Genomic DNA, 22,808 nt, shown 5'->3' on the forward strand with positions numbered 1-22,808 from the left:
TCTGGACCAAACAGCTCTGGATTTTAATTAGGCACTTTTCTTCTGAGGGGTCTAGTAAAAATGGAGCACTTGGCCATTGGTCTGGCAGGTGGGAACATTGCAGGTGAGTCAGCCCAGGCTAATGTTCTGGGAGAACAGGACTTTGGAATAAAAGGAATAGCTGTATTTGAGTTAGATGTGCCTGGACATCTCAGCCATGCAAAACTGGAGCAGCACAAGACAGCATACTAGGGCTCTGTAGTACTGCTACAGCTCAGGACCAGAGGCTCAGTCCTGATGTTCCCCTCTAGTACATCTGAAATGCCCTTATCATGGAAAAAGAGTAGGAATCAACTTAATTTCTTCAAGTGAGAATATGAAGACTCTGTCTTTACCCTCTCCCCCACCCTTGTGTTTGGAGTCACCCACGGGCAAGCACATGTCCTTTGACCAGTGCCAGTTAGGGCAAGCTCTGAGAACAGCTCTTGCACGCTTGCTCATATTATGTGGGTGGCCAAACCACTGGCCAGCTGGCATATAAAAGTGCTCATCCTTTCTACAGATAGATTCAAGGTATAGTGTGTACCACCAAGGAGCTAATTAATTAAAAACCTCCTAAACCAGAAAATCCTGTGATGAGTATTCTGGTTTGGGGGGGGGGGGGGGCGGGGAGGAGGAGGAGGAGTTGTTGTTTTGGTGTAGTTAAAAGAACTGCCTAAACAATATGTTTAACCAGGAAAGAGTAAATAGGGAAATGATAATTATAAAGCACAATTCCACCCCACCCCCCACAAAGATTAGCCTCTGGTGCTATAATCTTTTGAGCAAAAAGCTGCCCTCATTTACACTAATAAACACAGGAAAACAAACATAATCAGCTGTGGGATGCAGTGATGAACTCAACCAGCATCTTCTATTTCTCACTTTTGCGATTGCACTCCGACAGACATTTCAGTTTGGCGGCTGCAGTCTTGTATGTGAAAGCTAAACCCAAAATGCGGTGCACAGCTCCTGAGGCTCACTTAATCTTAGTTAGACTGGCAGAAATAATGAAAGAGGTGTCAAGGGTGATACACAGCAGGCCTGCTGGAGCCCCCCGCTGCCTGGTACCAAAGGAAGAGATCCTCAGCCTTATCAGATCTCCTTGGTAAAGACTCCACACATTCCTAAGGAGAAGCTCAGGACCAGGCAGTTGGATAACCCAAATCTCTGGGCAAGAGATATGGAACAGGCTGAAATGTCTTTGATCAGTTGAAAGGAGAGAGAAAAAAGAAATAAACTCCACAAAAAAAACAACCCAGCACCCTCCCCCAAATGCTCTCCAATACTGTGCTGCTGAGAGGCCATGACTGAGTTAGGAGTTAAAAATTCCTCCAGCGCAGAAGAGCTGCAGATAACCCATCCACCACCACGTGCTAAACATAGCATCCAGTTAATGCTGATTTTTAAAAGCTGTGTTGTTATTACTGCTTATGTCAAAAAAAAAAAACAAACACTAAAATAATTGCTTTTATAACTAAGTCTGCTTTGCATTATCTTGGTTCTTGCCTCTGCCAGAGCAGGTGATAATTACACTTTTGTTTAGGGTAAGCATTGTTCTTACATTTTCTCATTCATTTTTTCCAGTGATTTTAAACCTGTGGGCTCAAACCTCTGGAATTTTGCAGACTGTTTCTGAGAGGCACAAAACAGAAACAACCGTATGATCACCAGGCATAAACTTCTTTGAAATGTTTTCACCTGAAAACTGCAACGGTCCATAAACCCTAAAGACTGGAAAAAGTACTACCGGTTTGGTTTAGAAGCCCTGTAGAGGATTACAAACACCACAAAACAAGAGCAGCATTGTGATAGCATTGAAAGTGTTTGCATGCTGAGCATACTAGTCTGTAAAATTAAAAGACAGTATTTCACCATTTAGACTTGCAATATAGCACTACCTTTAACAATAGAGAATTAAAAGATTATGTTTTCTGCATTATTTCATTCGAAAAGATCATAAAACAGAAGAAGAAAATGAAAAGGCACACATTGGAATTTTCTCCAAAGTAGAAACTAGCTGCGACCTCTTTAAAGTATTAAATGAATTAATACGTTAAAGCTCCCCACCGTGTCCCTGTGGAAAGCAAAATTGTGCCATCTAGCGGGATTTAAACCAAGTCTTAGCTGTGCGTTCCCACTAGGCGCAAACGGACACCATATAGACCACCTCCACTTGAATCTGTTTACATTATTGTGTGGACTTTCTTGTATTCCACTTTGGTCCCACGTTCAAACGCCTCCTCTACTACAGCTGCAAGAAGGGTCTGTTCACGCTGCCAGGCTTAGGGGCAGAGAGGATATTATATGCTCAGAAGGGGAATATTCAGAAACTCAGTCAGGACCTACATGATGGCCGATGTGTCATGAGCAAACAGAGGGTGCAACTTCACAGGGCAGACTCTTAAAACAGGTAAAAGCAGGGGCAAACACAGCAAGGGTTGTTTGGCTGGCTAGGGGGAAACTTCCCTCCTTGAGCAGGCAGCACTGGCAAGGTAAAATACATCCCACAAAAGCTGTTTTTTTTTCCCCAGGATCTGGAGAAGCTTTTTAATTTATCTGCTTTATCCGTTTTAATTCTTGTCTTCTGAGTTGCTGGGAAAGATAGGGGAAAATGATTTTCATTAGTATGACTTGGTAAATTTGGAACACCGAAGCCACAGGGCTCACCATGGATTAAGACTCTCCCTTTTGCCATGCAGCCAGCAATGCTGGTTTGCACAGTTTTAGGGCTGGTGTATGCAGACAGCACTGTAACACAATCCCATTTCCTAATATGCTTTTGTAACCTTAGTTAAGCAATAGGCGTAACACAGATTTCAGTATGATCTTTTAATCTTTGCCCTTTATGGATTAGTGTACCTGTATGCCAGACAGTCGTTTCACTGCTTGCAATTTTTTTCTTCTGTGCTAGTCGTAGGAGAGAACCATATAGCATACAACTGCAGTACTAAGTCAAAGTGCTCCAAATGACTTACATACCTATCTAATAAAACCTGCTAGACAGGAGTGCTCATTATTGCCTCAGCCACAACAGGTCCATAACAGGAGTAACAGCTCCATTTTCAGTATCAGTAAAAGTAAAGTTCACTGGCCAATCCTCAAATAATTAACAACTCTTTCCTCTACACATGCAGTGAGAAGTGACCTTTTCCAACAAAGCATAAACTGTTTTTCTCCAACTCAGATCATCCCCTGGAATAATTGGATCATCTCTGCCTACCGCCAGACCTTTTGTCTTGTATGAATCAACATGGAAAGGAATCTTAAGAATGTTTTGATCATTTCTTTCGGATTTTTACTTCTCTTCACTGCTTATGGAGGACTCCAGAATCTACAGGTAAGAGGAGACTGTGCTGCTGGTTGGCAGGACAGTTGGCATGGAAGACCATCAGGCCAGCTGGTAGTGTGAGACCCATCAGTCTTTCCATGGTTTCTGCAAGGAAGGCATGCACAGTGTTTTTTACATGGTGGGTTAAACCATCAATTTGCTACAGGTTAGTATTCCTCACCCTGATTCCCAGCATTTACTGAATATTTTATTCTAGTACTTCTCAAGTAGTTTGAATACTTGTGTCTGAGTACTTTAGGTCTGGAAATTAGTCGTTAGGATGAAAACTAAATTTCTCTGAGATTTTTCTCAAAATAAGATTTTGCAAAATGGAAACCAAATCCCATTTCTGGAAAGGGTAAAAGAAGATATTGCAAAATGGAAAAGAAATTTAATCTCTGGAAAGGGTTTGTTTTGAATAATTCTAAATTTCCAAAATATTATTGTTATGCAACAATGTAAAATATAAAATGCACAATCCATTAAGTATAATAATATAAGTATAAAATCATACAATAATTCCTGGCATCATGATATAGCATAATAATAAAAAATACTATTTTAAATCAAAGGCAGATTTGCCTTGTATTGGTATTAACATCTTAAAGCACAGTAGCAGAGATGGGTTTATAGAATGGCAGGTCCCTGCTAGCTCTTTACATTTCTTTCTTCTCCTTTCCTTGAGCAGTTTCTCTTTGTTGACAGTGTCAAATTCCAAGTTCAGGGAAGTTCTGCACAAACAGTCCCAAAATGCATGGAGATCTTATGATCTGTGCAGACTGATAAGCCAGGGAAAGATAAACCCAAGAAGCCACTAGTCAACCCACCATCTGAAACAGGGCACACTCAGGGTAAGTGCTTGAATATAAAGCCTCCTCTAACACTGCAGGAGGCAGTGGTGCTGATTCACAAATAGCCCTCTTCTTTCTCCATTTTGTCTTGGTGGTTAAGAGGACTTGATGAGATGTAATCAAAAGTAAGTTATTTTATTGTATTGTAGCCTGCAGAAGTATTAAATCCTCTTACAAGGAGAGATTGTGGGAGCTGGACCTGTTTTGTCTAGAGAAGAGAAGACTGAGAGGGCATCTCATTAACGCCTATCGATATCTCAAAAGCTGGTGCCAGGAGGATGGTGCCAGACTCTTTTCAGTGGTGCCCAGCAACTGGATGAGGAGTAATGGCCATAAACTAAAACACGAGAAGTTTCACCTCAACATGAGGAAGAACTTCTTTACATTGAGAGCACTGGAACAGGGTGCCTAGGGAGGTTGTGGAGTCTCTCTCTGTGAAGACATTCAGAACCTGCCAGGACACAGGTAACATGCTATAGGTGGTAGGAGGGTTTGACTCGATGATCTCCAGAGGTGCCTTCCAGTCTCAACCATTCTGAGGTTCTGTGATTCCTCCCTCCAAAAAAAAAAAACAAAAAAAAACCCAAAGCAGCAAGAATTGAGCTAATCATATGATTTTGAAAGCCTGGCTTCTAGTTTTTGGAAGCTGTAGCTGACGAAACTGGGCTTGTGGTGTTTCAGAGATAAGACCTCTGTGATCAGGAAGCCTCTTTGCCTGTTTACAAAGCAATTTTGATTCTCAGATATTCTGACCCTGCATAGCAGAGAATCTCCTCACCTCCCTTTCCTGATACCTGCTTTTTGCTAGGGATGTTGTGTGGCTGCCATCATGGTCCTGCATGGCCAGGCCATGCAGCTGCTGGAGGGCTTGGAAGTGTTCAGTGCAGGTACCAGCAACCTTGCCCTCCTATAGCGCTCTCAAGTGCTACCCTCACAACATCCATTCCCTCTTCCAAAATCGAACTGGATCATGTTAGCTTTTAATGAAAAGGAAAAGGAAAAAGTTGATAAGCAGCATCTCAATCTTCTCATTGCAAGTTTCACAGTATCAAGACAAGAGGAGAATTTTTAAGCATAAAAGGTATAAAACTTGGTTAGATCAGTAACATGTTATACCTCCCTTGTGAAAGTGTCAGTGAATCAATTACTTCCAACTACAGAGGGCTGTTGTGAGCTGTGAACACTTTAGGATATTTGGACCTTGGCCTCCCTCAGAAGAATTTAGAAATGTCAGACCTGTATTTAAAACAAAGAATCTTCCACTGTTGCTAAATCAGCCCTTGCAGTGCAGATCTGATGATATTCCTGCCTGAGACAAAAAGCGAAGGCCAAGAAAAGAGGTTATCCTTCATTCAGCTTGCTTTCAAAGAGAAACTCAAGCGAATTACATTAAATAAAGTCTGACTCATGAAAGCTTTGAATCTGAGCAATGCTCACCTGGTTTTGTATCATATTTTCATAAATAGGCTATCATTGTTAGGAAAAACACAATACACAAACAACACAATGACTGTAATAAAATTTGTCTCAACTGCTGTTGTTGTCAATGCAGAGCAGTCTCCATTCAGAAGAAGGCCTGGGTGTTGCATCCTTAAGTGTTCTCTATGCTGCGCTCATCTTATCCTCCATGTTCCTCCCTCCAATCCTCATCAAGAAGTTGGGCTGCAAGTGGACCATTGCAGGCTCTATGTGCTGCTACATCGCATTCTCCCTAGGAAACTTCCATGCTAGCTGGTACAATTTAAATACTTTAACTCTGTCTATTGTGTTTGAATCAAATCGGTAAGGGCAAAGTTCGTTCTTCTCTGCGTCTGTGTTGCAGAATTTAAAGTTGGATGCAAAAAGTGTTACCTGTAAGAAGGAAATGAAGCAGAGAGGTGAAAATGTGCAAAAGGCCAGAATGAATGCATCCATCCACCCACCTGAAGCTGCTTCTCTAGATCCTGTGTGTAGCAGAGATTTCCCTTCAGGAAAAAAAAAAAGGAAATCATAAATTTCATTAAAACCCAAGTTAATTTAAGGACCATTTTTGAGAAGATTGAAGGGAAAGCTGTCTTCTGGCCAGTGGTTCTGGGAGCAGAGGACCACAGGAGAATGCCAGATTCTGCTTTGCCATTTCAGAGGTGGATGAAGAGCTTCTGCTCTCCAGTGACAGGGAATGCAGTTCTGCAGAGGAAGGTTGTTTTGATCCATCTTCTGAAGGGCAGGTGCAATTTGATTCTCAGTTACAAAAGGATAAGGCACATGAGCACAGACCTAGCCAGCCCATCCTGGGCCTAGCACCTGGACACAGCTGGGAGTGCTTGCACATCCTAAACTTCATAAGATTGTCCCTTCCTTGGTTCCATGTAACGGATTTATTGGATCACACAAAGGATAAATCTATTTCTTTGTGTTTATTTTTGTGCCTGGATCTTTGGGCAAATGATTATTATGGTAATGGATAATAACTATGCTAAATAAAGTGTTCTTTGGCAGGTACACACTAATTCCTACCTCTGTGATCCTGGGCATAGGAGGAGCACCACTATGGTCTGCCAAATGCACTTACCTCACCATAGCTGGCAATGCATACGCTGAGAAAGCAGGAAAAAATGGGAAAGACATTATCAACCAATACTTTGGGGTCTTCTTTCTGATATTTCAGTCCTCCGGCATCTGGGGAAATCTTATTTCATCCTTGGTATTTAGCCAAGCTTCCACCAAAGGTAAAATATATTTTAAAATCTTGGCACTTCTTTCTATAAACATCAGCTGGTTCTAGATAGTTAAAAGGTAGATTTCTGTAGCTGAGCTTTCACAGACAATGGAAACAGGCACTTTTCTCTGGAAGTGTCTATTTTCTATCATCTTTTCATCATCTATAAAGAGAATTCAGACAACCAGCTCAAAAATAAATGTCTGTTGAATTCCTTTCGAATTCCACCCCTATATTGTAACGCATAGATAGGCTCTGGCAGTGGCAGTCTTTCACATCTGATTTCTGTTTAAAGTGGATTAAAACAAAAGGCAAAATACTGAAGAAGCCTTTTCACAAAGCTTGTAGCATTGGATTGATTTGCTGTTGAGCATTCAAAGTTAGTCAAGCCGATGCTGGTGCTTGCTGAAAATGAGTGCTTTACAGAATTGTCAAGAAGAAATAGAAGTAGCTGTTGGCAGGAGCCTGCATGCCAAGGCTCCTCTGCTGCATTACAGGCTCAGACAGCAGATGCCCATGTAGCTTGAAGAAATCACTCAACAGTGCTGCTCTCATTTCCCATGCTTGTAATTGATATAAGCCTTAAAAGGGCAGTTGTGAAGATAAATTAATAGTTGGATGCCACTGCAGAGATTCAAAGTAGAAGGGTGTATTATCATTGCAGTCTCCAGCGCATTCCCTATCCTGTCAAAGTCTGAACAAGATGGACATAGAAAGAGCCTTCCATACACACTGCTACTATGAATAGCAAGAAGTTAGCTCTCTCCTCTGGCTCAGTTCAGCAGTATGTCCTCTAGAAAGTATTCAAATAGGTATTAGGTTAAAACTAAATGTCAGGGAGCTGGCATCAGGTTTTAGTATTTGAATTCTTGGTTTATGGCAAAGTAGTTGTCACAAGGTGTGGCACTTACTTCCTTTAAACCTAAGAAACTACAAATGAAACACAGTCAAAGCAGAATGCTAAAGGACTGCATCAACTGCAACAGAGCCCTGCTGATCTAATGACCTGATCCACATATCTCGGGAGGGACTGTCTGTTCTTTCTGATTTCATTTGCAGGACAGAAGCTGTGGTGCAGCTGTGGGGTCTGCACAGAGAGCAACCATTTTACTCTCTTCAGCTTCACAGCACACATCATATTAATAAGGGGATTAAAATACTGGGGGTTTATTTTTTTGGTCCTGTAAATCCCCTCCTGATTTTACATTGGAGAATGTTCCATTAAATTCTAAAGAAAATATTTTACTTATTTTTTGCCAACTACATTGGATTTCAGGAAATGCTCTTTTCCTGGGAGGTGTGCTGTGAACAGCTCTCAAAGCCAAAGGCCTTGCCTATCTTCACAACAATGATGAGCAGTCATACCATAAGCTTTCCAGCTGTGCCTTCTCAGTGAAACTCAGCTTTAATGTAGAGAGAGCTTCTTGTGGGTGAGGGGGTAAGGATCTCCAGTTACTCACTTCTTTTCCTCTCCTCTGACAGTGCAGCAAAGGCACCCACCTCTATTGCTCATATGCTTAAAATGTATAATTTCACTGAGCAGCCAGAAAGATAGATATGGTATGCACCTACAGAATCAAAATGCATAAAATTCAGACACGTACATACACTTGACGTTTTGCCTGCATCACTGCATCCAGACACAGCAAGGCAAGCTACACCATGAGGTAATACTACAAAAGAATGTAAAAAACAAGAGTCATCCTTTCTTACTCATCAATATTGCAGCTTTATTTGTAGAGGAACAGAGCAAACCCTGCCTTGCAACTTCCATGTCGCTAATTGCATGTGCATCTTCATCTAGAGGATGCATGAACAGATAGAAAACTTGTTTTACACACTTCTGCACTCTACTAGTGTGACTCACTATTTGCATATGGTGATTTTGCTCCAGGTCTGTTTGTTCAAAACTGCAGTGGTAGCCACTGGCTATAATAACGTAATGATTTTGTTCATGTTAAGTTTTATCTGATGTTGAACCTAAAGTTGTTTATGAAGCTAGCTAAACAGCTGGTTCACATTGCAGCAGCTTTGATTGGAAGCAATGGAGAAAAACACACTCAAAGTAGTTACACAATAACCTTAAATGCAAAATTACAGGTCAAGCCCTGTTTAAGGAATCAGCCAAGGTACAGTGTATTGCCCTTTGTTATGCTTGGACCAGTGACAAATTCTGCAGTGAAAACATTGAAACAATTCTATGTTTTTTTGATCATTCTTCCCCTCTATACAGCTTATTCAAGCTTACGCTTTGGGTTAGTATTTTTTCTTTACAGGAAGGAGAAAGTGGGCATGGTACTGTGGTAACATACAAGGTGCGTGAGCACACACATGTGGCTTTGACATATGCTCAGTACAACACTGATGGGATTGAGCAAAGCAAAGGTCTTACTACAAACCCTGCCAAACTGTTCTAGTTTGAAGTACATTCTCAAAGAGTAATAAAACCAGTCATAAAGTAATAAAGCCAAGAAAAGCTGATTTCTTGGAAGACTCTGTTTGTGGGTAATCATAATTTGAATTCATAAAACAAAAAGATGTCTCAAGGTGGCTTCCATTCCCATAAAGCATTCTGCCTTGAGCAACTACTTTTGGTAGATCAAATTTTTATGTGTTAAACTGACATTCTGAAGTTAATCAAATCTAATCAGGAAGGATTTGAAACCAGGACCAAACACCAAGCATTGGATTCTCTTCTTCTTCTATCCTTATATAGACCATGCATTCATCTGATCTCTTTCCCTGACCAGTGTTTCTTTTGGTTCTTACTGAATTAGTGGAAATCTCAGAAGTGGCTTGCTGTGGAGCATATGACTGCATGACTAATACCACTAACACCACTGAGTCAGCAGAACCCTCCAACTCCTTAATCTACATTCTGCTAGGGATCTACACTGGTAAGTAATTCACACAGTCTTTAATGGATATCATTGACAGGGAGCCTACTACTTGTGAAACCTAGTGTGACTTTGTGGATAAAGTTTCCAACTTCCGCCCTCAATCCAATTTGCTAAAAGGAAATAAGGTATGTGAGAGCTGTAAACAACTCCTTCCCAAACACTTTCAAATGCTTTGTGCCAGTGCCTTACCATTTTTGTTTCTATGAGCAAGACATTCTTTACACTCTCCACCTGGAATAGAGCTGAATTCCAGCATGGTGACCCCTCTGTTTCACCCAAAGTCTGTGTTGCTCTACAGACTAGAATCAAAAGTATGCCCATATTGAAATTAGAGGATTACAGCAGTTTATCCAGTTATTCATGAGATGATAGGTTTAAATTCACTACCTATCTTCAAGATCAACCATAGTGAACTAGTTGCTGATGGCACTGGGTAACTTTATATACACATGCAAAGGTCCAAGATGCCAAGAGCAGGCCAGCTGTAGTGGTACTTGAACTTACCAGCTTCTAGTTATCTGGGGATGCCTATCAGAACTGGCTGGTGTTCTACCATGTGTAATACAGTTTTAGCACAAGAACTGCACTGTAATTAGAGGTGGACCTGAACCAGGGCTCCCAGAGCATGCAGTCGTTTTTGGGGAGGTTTTTGGACCCCCACTGAGACTTTACAACTTCAGTCAATTCTCATCTGTGTGGCCTGAATTACAATACCTTAGTGTGAAAGGCAAAGATAAAAAGAAGCACTAGATGAAGTGGCATATCTCCCCTTCAGTAACTACAGCTGCTATAGACCTTCCTTGCATAAGGTTAGAAAGGAATCAAAGACAGAGAAGGCTGATGCCATCCAAAATCAGAAAGACAAAAATAGATGTGCAAAGATTCATTCAGTGACGAAAGTTCAAAAAGTATCTGGCTCAAAACAAGTTATTCTCTGGATAAAGTGGAAGTATCTGGAAAGGCAATATGTCACCTTAGCTCTGATTAAATATCTTTGCAGTCCCTGCATACAGATATACCTTCTTTGCTGGGACAGATGCATGTAATTTGCCATATGCTCAAACAGAATGTGACTTGGTCAAAGCCAGCCCTCACTGGACAGGGGCATCGCAGGAAAACCTCCTTCCTTCCCCAAGCTCCATTCCTAATTGGTGAGAAAATGCAAAGGATATTCCCCCCACTTCCCTTCCAGAGTGTGCTGGAGCTGATGTCTTTCTGCTAAAGGCAGGCTTGGCTCACAAGTTTAAATTTAAATTTGATGACTAACATATACAGCACTCCCTTAGGCTGGGATCATGCAAAATGAATGCAATCTTGCTGTCTACTGACCCCGCGTCAGTAGGGTTTCATTTTTCTTTTAAGCTCTTAATAAAAGGCATGTCTTTTCCTACCTTGAGGGAACCCAAATAGCTAACTATTTCATTCACAGACATTTTTTAAATGTTTCCTCTGTTTGGTTGCTGAATACATATCTTGCCCAGCTTGGGTGGAGACAATAATGAACAACTCTTTTGTTGTTTAGTTTTCCCACAAGCTGTGGATATCTCTATTAATGTTCATACTAACCAGTATTAAGTTACTTATGTCCTATAATTGCTATTGATTCATTTGACATAGAATCATAGAATCATAGAGTAGTTAGGGTTGGAAAGGACCTTAAGATCATCAAGTTCCAAACCCCCTGCCGTGGGCAGGGACACCTTACGCTAAATCATATCACCCAAGGCCTCGTCCAACCTGTTTGTAAGATTATTTTTTTGTCTTGTAAATGTGGATGTCCTGCTCTCATCCATGTAAGTAAGTCCTTCAGTCAGTACATAAGCACTAATAAACAGCATGGCAGAGCCAACAATGACGAAGCATTTACAGCTCAGCTACAGTGGAGAATGAGGGCACCGAAGAATACAATTTCATTCTAGGAGGCATGGCTAAGAAATAATAAGTGATAAAAAATATAAATCTGTTAACATATTTGGACATTAAGTTTGCAGAAGAGAGTGCGCCCATACATAGTAACATAGGAGCACATTAAATAGGCAATGCAGATGGGAACAGGTGCCTCGTTCTCCTCTTACTCTGAACTCCACTTGTTTCCATGGATGGAATTCCAGTCAGCATAAGTAAGACAGGAAACATAATCATGCCTTGCATTTGTAAAGAAGCAATCACTTGTGAATCTGTGGGTGCTCCATGTACATTATGAGACAGTTAACTTCTTCATAACATGAAAAAGATGGTATTGCTTCACTCCACAAGCAAGAAGCCTAGACTGATACATACATGATTATTTTCTGATTAACTACCCCATGTATTCTTTCATATGCTGCTTCTGCTTGGAAATTATAGGGTCAAAGCTGTAATTTGCATCCTTTTCAAGTCCCCCAGAGTTACTCTCTGTCATCTTTAAAATAGCACATAGAATCATAGAATAGCTTAGGTTGGAAGGGACCTTCAAAGGTCTTTGAGTCCTACACCTCTGCAATGAACAGGGACATCTTCAACTAGTTCAGGTTGCTCAGAACCACATCCAGCCTGGCCTTGAATGTCTTCAGGTGTCAGGCATCCACCACTTCCCTCGCCAACTTTTTCCAGAATTTTACCGCACTCACTGTAAAAAATTTCTTCCTCATGTCCAGATTGAATCTCCCCTCCTTTAATTTAAAACCATCACCCCTCATCCTGTCACAATATTCTGTGCTAAAAGCATGGCTCTGAGCTAACAAAGGAAAAAAAGAAAAGGCAAGAAAAAAGGCAGCATATACTGGGATCCAAGGCAGCAGTTCTGCTTCCAGCCTTTTATTATTCTTTCTATGTATTTGGAGGAAGATCTCCCCTAGCCATGAAAAACTTGGCACTGGAAGTGAATATCCCTCTCTCATGTTGATTTAAAGCCTTCTGATAGCTCCCGAGGGAGCTGTTTGTGGCCAGCTCCTTGCCCCCACACCCCTCCCTTGCCCTGGAAGGGTGAGCGATCACCCTCTGTGCCCGATCAGCTGCCCCGGCATCTGTCACAACAGGTCAGTCGCAGTTAAGCTGAGGGGATTTGAAAGCTGTGCAGCTGTAAGCAGAAGATGTGGATGTAGATCAGGCCTCCTTGTTTGCACAGAAATGGCCTTTACACTGAAGCGGAATCAGAGGCATCTGCCAAAACATCCCACAGAGAGCTAAGCACTAAGTCAGAACAATAACCGCAGCAAGCAACTTCCCATCATTCTTGCAGCATTCCTCAGTTTTTCATGAACTTTTTGTTTTGTTTTTGCAGCTAGTGGTGTGCTAGCTGTGTTGCTGATTGTTACATTTCTGGACCAGATCAAATCTGACCAAGCAGAGACTGAGAAAGAAATACTAGAGACATCATCCTTTTGGTCTACGTTCCTAGCAACTTTCCAGCATCTTAAAGATAAAAGACAGTGTCTTCTAATTCCTCTGACAATTTACAGTGGGTTGGAACAGGGATTTCTTTCTGGTGACTACACAAAGGTGTGGATGACAATGAAAATCTGTGTCTTTCTGACTTGTTTTTTTGTGCCTTTGTGTCTTGCTATTGCATCTGAACTCTATTTCCTTGTTAAATGAAGATGTTTTCAATAGCAGTTTGTGGTTTGCTAAATTACTGCTTACTTCTCGAATGAACTCCGAGTGACAGCTTCAAACAGGAGAGGCCACCAATAAATATGTCCCTTGGAACAGCCTCAAAAAGAACAGTGTAGAGAGCTTAACTCACCAGTGGAGGCCACAGCAGAGAGCTACAGGTTCAAACTCTTCAGCTTGTTGTAAATAACAAACTGGGAGAAAAGCCAGCAGCCTGCAAAGCTTTTATATTTTCCTTCCTTCTGGTTTCCCTAGAGTTTGTATAAGTGCAAGTCAGCACACATACCACATATTTTATTTTGACAACCTTTACGGTAACAGGGCAAATCCTCAATGTGGCTGGCTGAAAGCCCTCGCCCGTCACTAGTGCAACAGGTCCAAACTCTGGACTGAAATGATTAAAACCACCTCTGCTCCTCCAGTCTCTCTACAAACCTAAACACACAGCAGGTGTGTTCTCCAGACATTTGTTGAGAAAGTCTCCAAAGAAAGGGGACAATCTTCCTGAGCTGCTTATTTGACACTTAAGCTTTCAAACCTTGCATATGAGCAAATGGGAGAGTGCACTTGCTGCTGTGTTTGAATGGATTGAATGGGGCACTCTGTGGCCCCTTCCTTGGTTGTATACTCTTACAGGTGAGGTCCTTTTCTTTGGAGCTGCTCTGTAATGACAATACTGCTGACTGTGGATTTTCATCTCTTAGGCTATGAAAGGAAGGGCAGAAAATTCCTAGTGCCACTTCCAGGAGTTTTATTTGCACAGCAAGCAGTGCTCTGAATTCTGCCTGTTACTGCTCTGTTTGCATGGCATCAGCCTGACTGGGAACTAGGTTAGGAATATAACTGCTGAAGGCCAACTATGTCAATACACCAGGGAGTTGTCAACAAACTCTGTAGCTGTGCTCCTTTGATCTTGTCCATGCTGGCTATTTACCAAATACTCAGGCTAAGACCCTTGAACTTCAGCTGCTTGTTTTTACTGAAGAAAAGGTGCTATCACTGTCTTTTCTCTTCCAGGCATACGTGACCTGTGCCCTGGGGATACATTATGTTGGTTATGTGATGATCTGCTTTTCAGCTGTAAATTCCCTCTGCTCTCTGCTCTTTGGAAAGATCTCTCAGTTCACCGGTAGAAAGCTTCTGTTTGCATTAGGTATGTAAAGGTCATTTGAAGGACTAATCACCTCATGTGATATATATCAAACCCAGTGCTCTCCCCTTTGCATGCACTACAAAGGGAAAGCTCACTGTCAGCTATCACTTAAAACCAAAGTCAATCTGGAGGCAAATTTCATTCATAAGAAGAGGGGCAGCACAGTTAACCACTGTACTGAGGTCATTATCATTGAGACCTTACATCACTTTGCTGGTGGTGTAGTTCATCCTGCTTTTGAGGGTATTGTCTACTCAGAAAGTGCCCTGCAGCTTTAATGTTCTATAGCTCTAATGCAACCAGTGATAAATCATCTTACAATACAGATGTTGAGGCCTACACTATGCCTGAGAAGGATTTCTCCATTGGGGTGAAACCTCCACCTTTATAGAGCTTTAAAGGTTGGCCTGGTGTTCTTTTCACTACTCGTTGTATAGGGAGAAAAAGGAAAGAAAGTCATGCGACAGCATGTCAGGCTAGAATAAATTGAGGGCTTGTGTGGGATAGTAATTTTCATGTTGCTGTGAGAAGAGATGTGTATATTTAAGGACATTTCCCTCTCCAGGGAAGACTCGAATGAGTAATAGAGTAATGGAGGCATTAAAAAATACCAAGAAATATTTCATTTGTGTCCCTGTATCCACTAAGCTTACTGAAGAGAATACCTGATTTCCACTACAAGAGTAACCTGTATTATTAGAATTGTCACTGAGTCAGTGTGCATCTAGGTATTCTAGGCATTTCCTCCACAGGAAATTTTAAACCTGGGCTACAGTCACTACTTCAGAGATTTTTTCTGTATGTGTCTGTCATAGGTGTATGTCTCACTCTATGAAACTCGCTTTAGAGTAAACCAATAACAAGAACAACAGCAGAACTATAGTGTTAGCAATACAAGACCTCTGAACCTCTCAGTTCTGTTTAATGGTCTTTGTATTCAGTTGGTGAAGGTGCACCCGTGAAGGGAGCAATCATTTACAAACCACTTTTAAAAAGAAAGACAAAAAGTCACCAGACCCTCTATATATCCTTAACTGCCTCCTCTGGCTCTGAAAGGAAATCTACAATTTAAGGACTTGGTAGGGAGAGTCGAAGGGTGCTTCCTCCCCCTTGCACATGACTCACATGGTGACTGCAAATCTTTCAGCTGCCCCTTCTCCTACTGAGTGGCAGTTTTTGTCCTTTGGGCTAATCAGCAATGAGGATCTCTCAGCACAGGACGCTGCTCAGAATTATTAATTGAAGACTGTTAAAGGACTACATTGTCTTGTATTCCATGTGGTATCAACTCTGTCAGCACAAATCTCAATGAACCAGAAAGACTTTAAGATTGACTTGTGCTCTAGTTGGGGGAAGAATTTGAAAGTGTTACCTACTACTATCTGTCGTGTTTGTAATTGCATTTACATTTATCTTCTTTCTCTCTAAATTAACAGCCGCGGTTACAAACACTGCCTGTATAATAGCACTACTGCTGTGGAAACCTCATCCTAAGCAGCTTGCTGTGTTTTTTGTATTCCCTGCTCTTTGGGGCCTATCTGATGCCATTTGGCAGACACAAACTAATGGTAAGTCTTGGTGACAATGAAATGTATTCTATAGAGATATAAAAATTCGTATGGTTGTATTTATAAAACAAAGAGTGCATAAAAATTATAATCGGTTTAAGACAGCATCTGAAAGAAATATATTAGTTCATCGGAAAGTAAAAGAAATAACAAGTTGGGAATAAAAAAGTAAAATATTCATTAAACATTTTTTTCTAAGATGAAGAGGGAATAACACTGCAGAAGATGATAATGGGTACTCAGAATAAATATTCTGGAGGAGCATAAGTATTTCAAAGAAAATTGGAAAACTAAGAAGAATGACACATTTAGTCTGTCTTTTGCAATAAAGGAGAGCACTCTGGATAAAAAATCAACTCGAAGTTCAGCAACAAAAGAAGCAGCAAATTGGCTGTTAGGAGTTATTTGAAAAAAGTGAAGAAAACCACAGAGAGCTACATTATGCAACCAAATAAATTCCTGCAGCTCTGATTTGCTCTATTTCAAAAATCTTAATCCAATGTGATAAGACATAAAAAGCCAATAAAAAGGAACAGAGTCATGGGAGACTTCCACTTGAGGAAAGACTAACGGACTGGAACACTATAGCCTGGACAAGTGATAAGTAAGGAAAACAGTCAGTAAGATAATAGTATGAAAAAGTTTAGAAATTCACTATTTCCCTTTATAACAGGACTAATGGTACCAAATAAAGTTATCAGGCAGCAGCTTTATAGAAATCAAAAGAAATGCTTTTTCTACATAATGCATGATTGAAGTATGAAATTCATTGCCAAAATGTAAATGTTTTTAAGCTGGAATTACATCACTTCAGGGGAAATATTCTGAGGGGGCTATTAAAGCCTGGTAGTACAGAGGAAGTTTCCAACTCAGGAAGTCTCTACAGCTTTGACTGAGAGAGTCAGGAGAGCACTAAGTGGGGAAAATCACTGTATACTTGCCTCAGTTATTACACTCTTAACCTAGGAGTCTGTTACTGGAAGTATACCATTTGACTTATATGATGTATTACTGTTGTCTCTAGAATCTTTTATGTTCTTCTGCTTTGTGATGTAGTGTGATTATTATGTACTTAGAGTTCAGATAATGAGCTGATATGAACTGACTTCCACAAGGGATTATTTAAACATATCCCTTAATCAAAACTAGAGGAAATTCTCTTCTAGACACTAAAGACAGACTCTAAAATGCTGAAGAGGGAAAGAAAGTGATACATATATATTGTGACAAGTTGAAGTAAAGTCTGCTCATGACTATCAGTCGCACTCTTTGTAAATCAATGCCTTAGCCTGGATAAGAAGACAGTTAAATATTCTCCCATCTGCTCTCATATTTTGCCTCTTATTTCATGAATATTGTTTTTCTCTATCTCAAATTCGTATTTGGCAGATGCCGTAGGAATATGCATGTGACAGAGCTAGCTCACCTGGGCCCACATCAGGTTATGTTTCTTGGCTTCCCTCCCTTTGATCCCTCTGGATGCTTCGGTAGCTTAGATGATTTTATGCACTAGATAAATTGTCATGTTCCTCCCAGAGAGCCAAAGGGAAAAAAACATCACAGTTCTTTGCATGGCACTGACAGTGATCTCATCTCAAGAATATGTCCCCACCTCTACACAGAAGGAAGTGACCAGCCAGACTTCTCTGTCCCTCCAGCAGCTCATATCCCTTGGAGGAGAACTACTACATATGTCAAGGGACACCCTCTCATCTTCTCTCATCTCAACCCACAGACTTGTGCCTTTGGTGTAATTTTAAATCAGTACTCTCATTATTCAAGTTCATGGAAGAACTTCAGTGAGGATTTGCTCTCTCTGAAGTAAAGCTGTTTCCTGCTTCTGCAGCCACAGCCTTCCTGGCTGCTAATCAGGCTTCTTCCCAACACTCTTGAGAGCTATATCTCAGTCTCCCACCAGGATAAAGGACCTACTCTTTATCTTGCTTCTCTCTTTTCCAGAAAGCCTTGTCCCCAGATACTTTGCTTCTTTCAGAATCACAGAAGGGTTGAGGCTGGAAGTGACCTCTGAATGTCACCTGGTCCAACCCCTTGCTCAAGCAGGGCAACCCAGGCACAGTCATTTACCGTGGACCATGTCCAGGCAGCTTTTGAATATCTCCAGGGAGGGAGACTCCACACCTTCCCTGGGCACCCAAGCAAGTGTTCAGTCACCCTCACAGTGAAAAGTGTTTCCCGATGTTCAGAGGGAACCTCCTGTGTTTCAGTTTGTGCCCATTGCCTCTTGTCCACTTTTGTTAGACACCACTGAAAAGAGCCTCCACCCCCTTTGCACCTCTGTTCAGGAATTTACATGCATTTGAGATGTCCCATGAGAAGGACATCTCCTCAGCCAGGTCCCTGCACACCTGACAAAGACGGACCTGATGACCTCCTTTGGAAAGAAGGTGTAACTGCAGAGAACCTAAGTGTCAGAGAAGGTGGCTGGGAAGTGATTGCAGTTCCCAGCCCCCAGATAGACAGTGAATAATGCTTCATGCTTACTCAATGGCAAGTGAGGTCTGCGGCTATGTGACAAGGCTCACCTCCATTACAGCACTGTAACAGGTCATCTCCATTCCCAGATCCCTGCAGAATACTTGTGCAAATTCCATATTTGTGTTAGCTGAGAAAAACCCCAAATGTTCCTTATGCTTGCACAGTATCTTTTTTTGTCTGTACCTTCTTCAGCTGTTCCACAGCCCCCAGTTATAAAATCACAGTTTGCTTTGTCATATTGTCATCCTGAAATACCAAGTGATGACATAAAACCTTATCAGACAGGTGCAGTGACATTACTCCATAATGCTGCTTCCGAGAACGGAATCTCCAGTTTGACATACCCATTTAGGGCTAAATTTCTTTTTCCCTTTATCAGTTTTATACAGATACACATCACATGAGAAATTCTCAGCTCCAAAGGCTATCAGGTGAGATAAGACTTCTAAAACAGCACTGGGGACTAAGGTTTCTGGTCCTTCCTTTGTCAAGCTCCCATAACTGCTGCTTGGGCCTCAGTAGGTTAACCGATGATTGAACAGAATGGCATTGTGCCACGTACTAAAGGTATTCTGTGTTAATCGAAGATGGCTCACTTTGGCCTGCTGTGGATAGTTAATACTGGAGTTCCCCCTAGAGGATATATAGGCTCACAGTAGGTGAATCACTTGATTTTTTTAAAGCTTTCCTAACGTGTCTGTGTATGTGTGGACACCCTCCTTCATTTCCAAAGAAAGTTGCTTCATTTACGAATGTGTAGTGCCCTTTCTTATCTAACCTGAACACAGATACTATTATTATCCCCCCCCCCCGGCAATAACTGCACTTGGGGTGTAACCATTATATTGCACTGAGCTAAGCTATTGGGGAGACTACAGTAAAATAAAGTCCTTTCCAGGCTGACATGTATCTTTAGGAAGGATATAAATCAGTCTGGAAGGTTTATATACCTGGACTCAAATATTCCAGCAGTCCTGTTACATACCTTGTACATACTAGTACCAGGAGAACGAGTGGGAAAATAGGCATTGGCAAACAGGGAGGATAATTGCCATGGAAGTGAGCTGCAAAAATTCAGACCTAGCAGCCTCTCCACTTGGCCAGCTCAGCAGGTCCTGTTAAAGCATCAGCCAGGCAATTTGCACAGTACTGCAGCTGACTGTTAGTGATAAGGACAAACGTTTAGGTTTGAGGCAAAACCACCACTGCACTCCCATATAACTGCTAGTTAATACCATGTTTGCACCGTGGAAATGAAATCTCTCCTGCCAAATCAACTTTTCCTATAACTGAACCCTGGAGTAGATCCTCACTCAATTCTAACATTGCTTTGAATGAAAAAGAAGGCTTCAAATTAGCAAGGGAAAATAGGTACCAGCTGCAAGCCATTTTTATCTCAACACATGGAATTGTCATGGCATCAGGAACCTTCCTGTAATAACTCTCCTCACTAATCCCTTTCCAGAAGATAACACAGGTCACATAATAATGAGTTATTGTCAAATAATTCACACTACACTACACTCTGCCAGTTTAATGAGCTAAGTACATCTTGTGATGCTCTTGTCCAGATTTTCCATCATGTCTAAATTGAAAAATGAAGTAAATGTCCTTTTACAGTCATCAGGATGCGGTAAGTTTTTACATACAGAAGATATCTCCCCCTTCTTAACAAAACTGAAAGGTTAGTTGAGCCAACCCAGTTTTTTAGAGAACTTTGTATTCCTCTGTGCCTTTTGGCTGAATGTGCATATTTCACACAGATGTGTCGTTAAATAGAGAAGTGGATGAGAAGAATTAAGGTTCATTGTATTTCTTGCCTTCCCCCCATGCATACCACAGATAAGTAAGTCAGTGGAAATGCCTGCTGCTTTATTACCCCTGATGCTAGCTAGCACCTGGAGGAAAGCAAGCTCTCTCCCCTTCCCTGTGTGCCCAACTAGTCACACCTAGAGGCTAGGAATCCCTCCCTGACTCCCAGCTGTGGGTGTGCAGCTGACTGAACTCAGTGGGAGTTTCCCAGTGAGCACAAGTGCATTAGGATTACCAGTTTAACCAAGTTTCTATGTCAAGAACATTTTCCAGCTGCTGGCCAGAGTTTCTGTATACATCAAAGATAATTTTTTTTCCAAATTGTCCAGGACCTGAAAAATCGGAAAACCTACTTATCTCAGAGGCAAACCTTCGCATATATGTTACTACTGTTAGGAACACTGTGTGAGCCTCACCTGGGGGCTTTCTGAAGCCAAGTTGTGGTGAAAACAAGTGACATGCATTTTACGTGCACAGTCTCTGCGTGTTCTTAGGCAGGTGAAAGAAAATGGTTTGAAGAACAGGTAGAGAGTGTAAGCAGGGTCCATGCAGGTTCCCCCCAAAAGTGGTGAAGGATGGCAGTGGGAGATCCCCATAGCTCTTTGATCCTTTCTACCCCACACTGAAAGAGCAACTTGGTCCCTAAGGACCATGTTGTCCATAGACAAAACTACCTGGAAGCCTGTAAGGACTTGGTATAACCTTCTCAATAGGTTACATTCTGGCCATCTCCTCTTCTTCCTTACTTACTTGTTCGTCAGTGCAAGAACCTTCCTTTTTTGTGGCTGATTGATAGCTTGAGAAATTAACTTCCTGTCATCTCACTCCGGTAGAGCCCAACCTTCCTTTCTTTTGCTTTTTCTCTGATAGTCTCTATTTTGTCATTTTTGCTCTGTTATTTCACTTACAGCAATTCACAGGAGCATAAATATTCTTAAAAACAAAGTTGGTGTTTTCCTTTCTCTGACATTTATGAGGGAGATTGTCACCTATTTATTCCCTTTGTGGAAAATATGTAGTTGCAGATTTAATCTCTGCAAGCCTTGTCTCTCCTTCATTCTAGGACTCTATGGCATTTTATTTGAGAAACACAAGGAGGCTGCCTTTGCAAATTACCGTCTCTGGGAATCGTTAGGATTTGTCATCGCCTTTGGTTACAGCACCAAATTGCAAATCTACATCAAACTGTACATTTTATTGTCTATGCTTGTGTTGTCTGTGGTGACGTATGGAGCAGTCGAATACCTCGAAGCTAAGAGCTCCCCTGTGACACCTCCTGTTACAAAGAAGGAAGATGTAGGACCCCTCACCCAGGATACACATGTGTAACCCAACAGGGTCAAAGCAATGCAGGCAAAGCAAACTGGCTGGCTCCTACAGGCATGTCTCCAAAGGTGTTCCAACATGTTCTGTCTCCAGAAAGATGGTAAAGGGACAAATTTCGAGGCCAGTATAATGCAAATGTCTTAGGAGTAAAACCTCTTTTGACATCTCAGCTTTATAAGGGAAGATTATCTGACTTTACCCTTTCATGCATATGACCAACTAAATGTTGTTTTGGGTTTTTTTTTTCAATTAATAAAGTCCTAATAAATGTAAACAAGACTCCTGAGGTCCTCATATTTCTGTATCTGCGCATCAGACCTAGTACCGTAGGGTTACATAGAATCATAGAATCATAGAATAGTCAGGGTTGGAAAGGACCTTAAGATCATCAAGTTCCAACCCCCCTGCCATGGGCAGGGACACCTCACACTAAACCATGCCACCCAAAGCCTCTGCCTAACCTGGCCTTGAACACCACCAGGGATGGAGCATTCACAACTTCCCTGGGCAACCCATTCCAGTGCCTCACCACCCTAACAGGAAAGAACTTCTTCTTTATATCTAATCTAAACTTCCCCTGTTTAAGTTTTAACCCGTTACCCCTTGTCCTATCACTACAGTCCCTAATGAAGAGTCCCTCCCCAGCATTACTATAGCCCCCTTCAGATACTGGAAGGCTGCTATGAGGTCTCCACGCAGTCTTCTCCAGGCTGAACAGCCCCAACTTTCTCAGCCTGTTTTCATACGGGAGGTGCTCCAGTCCCCTGATCATCCTCGTGGCCCTCCTCTGGACTTGTTCCAAAAGTTCCATGTCCTTTTTATGCTGAGGACACCAGAACTGCACACAATGCTCCAAGTGAGGTCTCACGAGAGCAGGGGCAGGATCACCTCCTTCGACCTGCTGGTCACGCTCCTTTCGATGCAGCCCAGAATACGGTTGGCTTTCTGGGCTGCAAGTGCACACTGAAGCCGGCTCATGTTCATTTTCTCATCGACCAACACCCCCAAGTCCTTATCCACAGGGCTGCTCTGAATCTCTTCTCTGCCCAACCTGTAGCTGTGCC

The 22,808-nt window shown here is 41.7% G+C and overlaps 1 protein-coding gene across 6 annotated transcripts; it reads left to right on the forward strand.

The window, feature by feature from the left end:
- Positions 1-600: 600 nt before the first annotated feature.
- UNC93A (unc-93 homolog A) lies at positions 601-22,023 on the forward strand. Of its 6 annotated transcripts, none has more exons than XM_062641704.1 (9): positions 601-618; positions 3,160-3,358; positions 5,753-5,934; positions 6,679-6,908; positions 9,676-9,795; positions 13,061-13,278; positions 14,407-14,542; positions 15,979-16,110; positions 21,482-22,023. In XM_062641704.1, exons 2-9 carry the CDS (start codon positions 3,272-3,274, stop codon positions 21,745-21,747), a joined length of 1,371 nt encoding a protein of 456 aa, XP_062497688.1. In that variant the 5' UTR covers positions 601-618; positions 3,160-3,271; the 3' UTR covers positions 21,748-22,023. The 6 variants fall into 6 exon arrangements, with proteins under 6 accessions (XP_062497688.1, XP_062497690.1, XP_062497685.1 ...); XM_062641706.1 differs by lacking the exon at positions 601-618 and adding an exon at positions 18,986-19,037 and having other exon boundaries at positions 2,976-3,358; positions 21,482-21,645; XM_062641702.1 differs by lacking the exon at positions 601-618 and adding an exon at positions 3,035-3,055 and having other exon boundaries at positions 3,156-3,358.
- The last annotated feature ends 785 nt before the right edge of the window (positions 22,024-22,808 follow it).

This window comes from Pezoporus occidentalis, unplaced genomic scaffold (assembly GCF_034315485.1).
Source record: "Pezoporus occidentalis ecotype Australia unplaced genomic scaffold, CSIRO_AGI_Poc_V1 ctg7, whole genome shotgun sequence".
NCBI lineage: Eukaryota > Metazoa > Chordata > Aves > Psittaciformes > Psittacidae > Pezoporus > Pezoporus occidentalis.

Coding starts and splice junctions, on each gene's coding strand:
- UNC93A (XM_062641704.1), top strand. CDS start 3,272: ATGGAAAGGAATCTTAAGAATGTTTTGATCATTTCTTTCGGATTTTTA. Junction 6,909..9,675: donor TAGCCAAGCTTCCACCAAAG/GTAAAATATATT, acceptor TTACTGAATTAG/TGGAAATCTCAGAAGTGGCT. Junction 9,796..13,060: donor TCTGCTAGGGATCTACACTG/GTAAGTAATTCA, acceptor TTGTTTTTGCAG/CTAGTGGTGTGCTAGCTGTG.